At 49.9% G+C, this 9371-nt stretch overlaps 1 protein-coding gene across 1 annotated transcript in view; it reads left to right on the plus strand.

The window, feature by feature from the left end:
* The window catches only part of SLC5A5 (solute carrier family 5 (sodium/iodide cotransporter), member 5), a gene marked incomplete at its 5' end in the record, with an annotated part of 25515 nt that extends 19160 nt beyond the window's left edge, over nucleotides 1–6355 (plus strand). The window contains 3 exons of the mRNA XM_015562210.1: nucleotides 2190–2308; nucleotides 3461–3579; nucleotides 5437–6355. Of these exons, the coding sequence (XP_015417696.1) occupies nucleotides 2190–2308; nucleotides 3461–3579; nucleotides 5437–5607 (409 nt within the window). The remainder of the gene's footprint in view (nucleotides 1–2189; nucleotides 2309–3460; nucleotides 3580–5436) is intronic.
* Nucleotides 6356–9371: the final 3016 nt, after the last annotated feature.

The raw sequence follows: 9371 nt of genomic DNA on the forward strand, positions 1-9371 counted from the left end.
TTTACAGAGAGGAAGGGAGAAGGATAGAGAGTTAGAAACATTGATGAGAGAGAAACATCGATCAGCTGCCTCCTGCACACTCCCTACTGGGGATGTGCCCACAACCAAGATACATGCCATTGACCAGAATCGAACCTGGGACCCTTGAGTCTGCAGGCTGATGCTCTATCTACTGGGCCAAACCAGTTAGGGCATAAGTATACCTTCTTTAGAGAAATGTCTATTTAAATTCTTCATTCATTTTCAAATTGGGTCTTTTTATTGTTGAGTTGTAACTTATATATTCTTTATATCTTTATATATTCTGGATACTAGATCCTTATCAAATGTGTGATTTGCAAATATCCCATTCTGTGGGTTGTCTTTGTGTGTGTGTGTGTGTGTGTGTGTGTGTGTGTGTTAGGTTTTGGGGTTTTCTTAGAATATATTTTTTATTTCAGAGAGGAGAGGAGAAATAGAGAGAGAGAAATATCAATGATGAGAGAGAATCATGTATTGGCTGCCTCCTGCATGCCCCCTCCTGGGGATCGAGCCTGCAACCTAGGCATGTGCCCTTGATGGGAATTGAACCCAGGACCCTTCAGTCCACAGTCCAACGCTCTATCCACTGAGCCACATTGGCTAGGGCAAGTGTTAGGTTTTTTTAATTGAATTTATTGGGGTGACATTGGTTAATAAAACCATACAAGTTTCAAGAGTACAACTCAATAACACATCATCTGCATTCTGCATCGTGCACTCACCGCCCAGAGTAAAGTCTCCTTCCAGCCCCATTCTGTGGGTTGTCTTTTCTTCTCTTGATAGTGTTCTTTGATGCACAAGAATTTTTAATTTTTACGAAGTCCAATTTATAAACATTTTCTTTGGTTGCTTGTGCTTTTGGTGTTATATCCAAGTAATGATTGCCAGACCCAAAGTCATAAAGATTCACACCTATGGTTTTTGTTTTTTAATTTTATTTTCTTGTTTAAAGTATTACAAATAGTAGTACACATGCAGGAGACTCAGTTTAGTTTGGTCCTGGGATTTTGTTGGTTGGGAGTTCTTATTACTGCTTAAATTTTGTTTCTAGAACATATGTCTCCTTTTTCCCCAATTGACTGCCCCTGCCCCCCAGCCATTCCCATCCCGGGCAAGCCCCCACCGCCCCAGTGTCTGTGTCCATTGGTTATGCTCCTATGCATGCATACAAGTCCTTTGGTTGCTCTCTAACTCCCGCTCTCCCCTAGCATTTGTCTCTGGATCTATTCTTGTTCATCAAACTATGTTAATCATTATATCCCGCATATGAGTGAGATCATGTGATATTTATCTTTCTCGGACTGGCTTATTTCACTTATCATAATGCACTCCAGTTCCATCCATGCTGTTGCAAGTGATAAAAGTTCCTTCTTTTTTTATAGTGGCATAGTATTCCATTGTGTAGCTGTACCACAGTTTCCTAATCCACTCATCTGCTGATGGGCACTTAGGCTGTCTCCAAATCTTGGTTATTGTAAATTGTGCTGCTATGAACATAGAGGTGCATATATCGTTTCTGATTGGTGTTTCTGTTTTCTTGGGATATATTCCTAGAAGTGGTATTTCTGGGTCAAATGGCAGTTCCATTTTTAAATTTTGGAGGAAACTCCATACTGTTCTCCACGATGGCTGCACCAGTCTGCATTCCCACCAGCAGTGAAGGAGGGTTCCTTTTTCTCCGCATCCTCTTCAGCACTTGTCGTTTGTTGATTTGTTGATGGCAGCCATTCTGACAGGTGTGAGGTGGTACCTCATTGTTGTTTTTATTTGCAGCTCTTAGATGATTCATGACTTTGAGCATGTTTTCATCTGCCTCTTGGCTTTCTGAATGTCCTCTTTCAAAAAGTGTCTATTTAGGTCCTCACACCTATGTTTTCTTCTAAGAGTTTAATGTGGCTTTATCCTGAGGACAGTAGTGAGCCACAGAGGGCAGTGAGCAGAGGCAGGAGGTTATCTGAGTTACATTTTGGTGACACTCCCTCTGGTTGTGTGAGGAAAAAGCCTGGAGCAGAGCTGAGGGCAGGATAGTGGGAGAGAAGTATTTGGCTACTGGACGCATCTGGGTGAGCAATAACGGAGGACTGGGCTAGGCTGTGGCAGTGAAGGTGAAAGGGAGGGAATGGATTGAGAGCGGCTTCTAGACTCAGGCTCATCTCTCCCACTCCCAGAATGGACCCTGGTCGACCCTCCTTGGCTGACAGCTTCTACGCCATTTCCTATCTGTACTATGGTGCCCTGGGCACACTGAGCACCGTGCTATGTGGAGCCCTCATCAGCTACCTGACGGGTAAGCAGGGCTTATGGCTTCCTCAGAGGCACCCTGTCCATCCCTCTGTCTCCAGGACCCACTGGGCAGGAAGAAGAGGAAGGAAGCCCCCAGTGGCCAAGCAGCCACTATATACTGGACACATCTGCACCCTTTATGCTGTGTCACCTTCAGGACCACCCTGCACCTTGCAGGACTTGTCTTATTTTGCAAAGGCAGAAACGGAGACACCCCGCACCGCCTGCCCCCCCACCCCCCAAAGATTAAGTCCTTGCTAGAGAATGTGGGATAAGGCCGCGAGATGCTGTCCGTGGTGCTGAAACACCTTCTCATCGGCACCTTGGTCGCTATGCATTCCACAGGGAATACTGAACCCCACAAAGAAGTGAAAAGAGATAAAGAGAAATCAATAGTGCCCTGACCAGTTTGGCTCAGTGGATAGAGCATTGGCCTGCGGACTGAAGGGTCCCAGGTTCAATTCCGGTCAAGGGCATGTACCTGGGTTGCGGGCACATCCCCAGTGGGGGATGTGCAGGAGGCAGCTGATCGATGTCTCTCTCTCATCGATGTTTCTGAGTCTCTATCCCTCTCCCTTCCTCTCTGTAAAAAAAATCAGTAAAATATATTTTTTTAAAAAGAGAGATCAATAGTAATAACAGTACCCGTTCAGCTTTCTTTTTAAAAAATATATATTTTATTGAGTTTTTACAGAGAGGAAAGGAGAGGGATAGAGAGTTAGAAACATCGATGAGAGAAAAACATCGATCAGCTGCCTCCTGCACCCTCCCTACTGGGGATGTGCCCGCAACCAAGGTACATGCCCTTGACCAGAATCGAACCTGGGACCCTTCAGTCCGCAGGCTGACGCTCTATCCACTGAGCCAAACCGGTTAGGGCCCGTTCAGCTTTCTGAGTGTAGACTTTACATTTACCAGGCGTTTACTGAGTCTGTCTCCGTGCTGTGAACAGAACCACACACTGGCCCCCTCCTGGCCGTCCACTGATGTAGAGAGGAGGAAACCGAAGCCTGGAGAGGGGCAGAGGCTTGCCAGGGTCGCCCCGTGGGTCCCTATCAGATCTTGGATTGGAGTCCATCCGAGCTCTCCCTTCCCTTCCCAGCCTCCAGTTGTGGCCACCCCTCCCTTAATGACCCCAATTCTCTCTGACCCCCAGGCCCAACCAAGCGCAGTCCCCTGGGTCCTGGTTTGCTGTGGTGGGACCTCACTTCATCACAGACAGCATCAGTGGCTCCCAAGGAAGAAGTGGCCACCCAGGGTGACAGCTTGATGAAGGTCAGTCTCAGGGCGGGGCTCCCCAAATGGGGGAAGGGACAGTAACGTAGCTGTGAAGTAGCTTGGGGTGCTCTGGGCGTGGCCGTAACTCACGGGAATGACACGATGATCAGTCACTGTCTTTCTCCGCTTCTTGTTACCACCAGTGGAGAGACTCCGTTGGGAGGTGATGTATCTTCAACACGTTCTATTATCCCCTTTAACAAAGACTAAGCAGAAGTTCATAATTTTCATTAAGAAACAACAACAGTGTATCTGTTTTTACACTTACTTTCGGTCTATGGCAGGTGAAGCCGGTTTGCCTTTAGGGTATTGATAGAAGTCTCTCCTGAAAATAAAATTACTTAATTCAAAAGTGACTCAACACTGGCCGGTTTGGCTCAGCGGTTATAGCGTTGGCCTTGAAGTCAGAAAAGCCTCAGGTTCGATTCCCCATCAAGAGCACATACCTCGTACATGGTTGCAGGCTCAAGCCCAAGCCTTGGTTAGGGTGTGTGCGAGAGGCAATCGATGTGTCTCTCCTTCATAGATTTTTTCTCTCTCTCTCCCTCCTCCCTCCCCTCTCTCTCTAAAAAAAAAATCAATGGAAAAGAAGACGAATGAGGGTTAACAAAAAATAAAAACAGCCCAGCCAGCATAGCATGGCTCAGCAGTTGAGCAGTGACCTATGAACCAGGAGGTCACGGCTCGATTCCCAATCAGGGCATATGCCTGGGTTGTGGGCTCGATCCCTAGTGTGGGGCGTGCAGGAGGTAGCCGATCAATGATTCTCACTCATCACTGATGTTTCTGTCTCTCTCTCTCCCTCTCCCTTCCTCTCTGAAATCAATAAAAATATATTTTTTAAAAAGTGAGTCAACATGGAGATCATCTAACCTAAGGAAATGTGATGGGCTGGACAGCCTTTGCTCAAAGCCCCGTGGTTGCTATGTGAATGCCTTGAGTTTGGCAAACACTGTCCCTGAGGGGTCTGGTTCATGCCCTGCTTTGGATCCCCTGTTTCATTTCCTCATTTATTAAGCACTCACCGTACCAAGCCCACTGCCAGGCAGGAGCAGATAAAAACTAAGCTGAGAAAAGACTAGGGCCTTGGGCAGGGGGTGAGTGTTAGGAAGACAACTAAACAGGCTACTGCGTGGGGGTGGCCTCCTGAAGAGGGGACATGGATAGAGCCCACATGAGGAGGAAAGAAGCCAGCGGAGGAAGGGCGTCTCCATGGAGGGCACAGCAAGTGTGAAGGCCCTGAGGCTGGAATAGGTTTGACGAGAGGCGGGTGGGGGGAGGAATCTATTTGGCTGGAATGTTCTAAAGCTCCCTCCAGCTGCTGTGGGGAAATATTTTATTTTCTTGAAGGGTAACAGGCAGAGAGTCAGAGAGAGAATGGAGGCAGGCCTGCATGCAAGCATTGATGGCCTGGACTGTAGATGACATGGGCATGGGGGAGACAAGTGGATGGAGACTTTGGAGACCGAGGGAACTGGCTGAGGCGCTGGACAGGAGGACATTGTTGTTTTTTTTTTAAAATATATTTTATTGATCTTTTACAGAGAGGAAGGGAGAGAGATAGAGAGTCAGAAACATCGATGAGAGAGAAACATCGACCAGCCGCCTCCTGCACATCCCCCACCGGGGATGTGCCCGCAACCCAGGCACATGCCCTTAACCGGAATCGAACCTGGGACCCTTCAGTCCGCAGGCCGACGCTCTATCCACCGAGCCAAACCGGTTTCGGCAAGAGGATATTCTGTAACCCTGCCCAGGTTCCATCCTCCCAGGCCCCCGGCGTCCCCATCTGAGAGATGAGCTAACACAGAAAAAGGAATCTCTGAAGGGGTCTTTCTTTTCTCCTCTCCACAGGGGGCCGAGGAACTGCCTCCCAGCGCCAAGAGGCCTCCGGGCTTCCAGCCCACAAACGAGGACCAGCTGCTCTTCCTGGGGCAGAAGGAGGTGAATGGAACTAGCTCTGGCCCTTGGAACCCTGGCAGAGGACATAAGGGTGGCCGTGACCTGCGGGAGACAGACCTCTGAACCAGCCCAGGACTGGCCACCTGGAATGGAAACTCATGGGGCAGCCCCATCTCCAGTCAGCAGTTAGTCAGTCTTAGATGCTGTACCCCTGCCAGCACCCCCAAAATGAGGCCGGATTTTTCCATACCTACAATAAAAAGATGTTGGAATCCCCTCTGGAGAACATGGGAAACTTCCAGGTCCCACCTTAGGGTCAAAGAAAGACCCCAGCTCTTTCTGTGAGGTGCCTGAGCCTTAGCGAGGATTGTGGGGGTCCTCAGGCCCAGCCCCCCGGTACCTCATTTCGCAGGCAGGGGAGCGAGACCTGGAGAGGGGCAGGGAGGTGGCCACGGCGACAGAACAAACCAGAGACACAGTGAGAGGTGGACACTAGCCTTTCCTCCTTCACCTCTTCCTGTTTTCCTCCCTTTGAAGGGCCCGATGGTCCTTGGCCTCCGACCTTGGGAGCAGGGCGGGAGGAGGAAGGAGAAATAACGTTCCAGCTTTCCTCCTGCGTCTGGACACTTTCCCCATCTCATTCATGAAGAACCGTGAACCCACTTTGCAGAGGAAGAAACGGAAGCTCGGGGAGTTTGTCTGAGACCCCCCCCACCCCCCCCAAGTCCAGTCAGGCAGGGACAGGCCTGGGTGCTGCATGGTGCTCCATCGAGGACACGGTGTCCAGGGTCTGATCCACCCGGCGAGTGCACACCCCTGACTGTTGGCTGGAGACGACACCCACACATCAAATAAATGGACTCAGGCTTGATACCTCTGAGAAGTCATTGTGGCCTCAGCTCTCGAAGTCTGAGCACGGATCTCTGTGTCTCTAGCCCAACCCTGCAAGTGAATAAACCTGAGTCTTTAAATCACCAGAGAGAGGTGACCCCTCCCAGGTCAGGGTGCACGGTGCTGCCCTCCCTGACCCACAGCTCGTCTCCCCCCCTGGCTGCCCTTTGCACCCGGTTAGCCTCCTCAGTGTCCCTGCACCAGCCTCCCCCCGCACCCCCCCCCCGTCTCTGTGATCACGGGAGCTGGCTGCACTTGCCTCTGCCCACACACCTGCCATGGCTCCATGGCCCCCTGCTCACTGCCGATCGAGGCTGCCAGGTCCAATAGAGCCCCTGCCCCATTCGAGAGAGTTGGACACCAGCCTTTCCTAGCTGGTTTGGCTCAGTGGATAGAGCATTGGCCTGGGGACTGAAGGGTCTCAGGTTCGATTCTGGTCAAGGGCACGTACCTTGGTTTCAGGCTCCAGCCCTGGGATGCAGGAGGCAATCAATCGATGTGTCTCTCTCACACTGGTGTTTCCCTCTGTCTCTCCCTCTGCCTTCCACTCATTCTAAAAACCAATGGAAAAAATGTCCTCAAGTGAGGGATTTAAAAAAAAAGGAAGAAGAGGAGAAGAGACCCAGAGACATAAACACAAAGGGAGAGAGTCATGTGGACGTGGAGGCAGAGATGGAAGTGATGCTGCCACAAGCCTCCGAACTCAGGGGCCGCCAGAAATGAGAGAGGCAAGGAGGACCCCTCCCCTCGAGCCTTCAGAGGGAGCATGGCGCTGCCCACCCCTTGGTTTTGAACGTCTGGCCTCCAGAACTGAGAGAATACATTCTTATTGGTTTTAAGCTATGGCGGTGACAGCAAACCAAGGCAGTAGTCCCCGCTTATCTACGGTTTCACTTTCTAAGGTCAACTGGGGTCTGAAAACATTACATGGAAAATTCCAGAAGTAAATAATAAGGTTTTAAAAAATATTTTTATTGCCGAAACCGGTTTGGCTCAGTGGATAGAGCGTCGGCCTGCGGACTGAAGGGTCCCGGGTTCGATTCCAGTCGGGGGCATGTACCTGGGTTGCGGGCACATCCCCAGTGGGGAGTGTGCAGGAGGCAGCTGATCGATGTTTCTCTCTCTATTGATATTTAGAGAGAGAGGAAGAAGGAGAGAGAGAGAGAGAGAGAGAGAGAAACATCTATGTGAGAGCCGAATGTCGATCAGCTGCCTCCTGTATGCTCCCTACCAGGGATTGAGCCCACAACCTGCGCATGTGCCCTGACCCAGAATCGAACCGGCAGCCTTTCAGTGTATGGGCCAATGTCCAACCAACTGAGCCACACAAGCCAGGGACACAATTCACGTTTTCAATTACACACAGTTCTGAGTCACATCATGAAATCTCTGCTGTCCTGCTTGGTCTGACCCTGGCCATCCAATTTGGATATATTTTTTAAATTAATTAACTAATTGTGTTTTTTTATTGTTGACACTGTTACAGATTTCCCCCATTTCCTCCTCTTCGCCCCCTTCACCCAGCGCCACCCCACCCCCCAGGCCTCTGCCACATTATTGTCTGTGACCATGGACTGTGCATATATGTCCAATTTGGGTATCTCTAAGTTCCGTTTCATGCCTCATTGCTTTGGCTGGAACTGTTAATATGACATTGACAGAAATTTTTACAAAGCAGACATTCTTGATTTTAGACCTCAACTCACTGGGTGCCAGTAGCACCCTCCCCCAGTGCGACAACCAAACATGTCTCCAGACATTGCCCAGTGTCCTCTGAGGGCAAAACTGCCCCTGAGCGAGAACCCTGGTCTATGCCGACACAAGTACCTCCCCAGCTTTATAGTAAGACCTTGGCATTGTCCAAGGCCAGGGACTGCGAGCCCTGGGAGAATGCCACCTGACCCTGTCCAAGGACATGGGCCGGCGTGTACAGGGGGCACACTGGCGTTCAGAAGACCAAGGGGCTGGAGGTAACAAGTAGGGGGACATCCATAGGTCCATCGCAAGAGCCTGGAATATGGGACGTGGGGCTTTTAGGGGACAGCACACCAGGCTGGCAATTAAAAAAAATAATTCACTGGGGTTGGAGGGCTGCAGAGGATTCCAAGGGACAAGGTGCAAAAGCAAGTTGCTCAGCAATGCCCATAGTCAGGCGAAGGCCAGAATTTCTCAGCCTTGGTGCTATTGATATTTTGGGCTGAGTCATCCTCTATTGAGGGGCTATCCTGGGGATTGTAGGGTGTAGAGCAGCATCCCTGGCCTCCACTCACCAGGTGCCAGTAGCACACTCCCCTTCCCCAGCTATGACAACCAGAAATGCCTCCAGTATCAATGGGCAGTGTGTGTGTGCGTGTGTGTGTGTGTGTGTGTAGGGGGGCAGAGTCATCCCCAGTTGAGCACCACTATTCTTTTTTATTGTTAATCTTCACCTGAGGATATTTTTCCATTGACTTTCAGAGTAAGTGGAAGAGAGAGGGAAAGACAGAGAGAAACATCAATGTGAGAGAAACACATCAGTTGGTTGCCTTCTGCACGTGCCCAGACCAGAGCCTGGCCTGGGGAGGAGCCTGCAACCGAGGTACATGCCCTTGACCAGAATCGAACCCAGGACCCTTCAGTCCGCAGGCCAACGCTCTATCCACTCACCCAAACCAGCTAGCGCAAGCATCACTCTTCTACTAGTATGTGCAAAAAGAGTAGATGACATATGTATTCCAATGTATTGTTTCATTTTTGAGGTGATTCATTTTAAAAATTTTTTAAAATATGTTTTTATTGATTTGAGAGAGAGAGAGAAATGGGGAGGGATAGAGAGCCCAAAACCTGGGCATATGCCCTGATTAGGAATCGAATTGATGACCTCTTGGTTCATGGGTTGATATTCACAGAGGAAGGGAGAGGGAGAGGGAGAAAGAAACATCGATGATGAGAGAGAATCATTGATCGGCCATCTCCTGCACGCCCCCTACTCAGGATGCAGCCCACAACCTGGGCAT

This window comes from Myotis davidii, unplaced genomic scaffold (assembly GCF_000327345.1).
Source record: "Myotis davidii unplaced genomic scaffold, ASM32734v1 scaffold1558, whole genome shotgun sequence".
NCBI classification, from domain to species: domain Eukaryota; kingdom Metazoa; phylum Chordata; class Mammalia; order Chiroptera; family Vespertilionidae; genus Myotis; species Myotis davidii.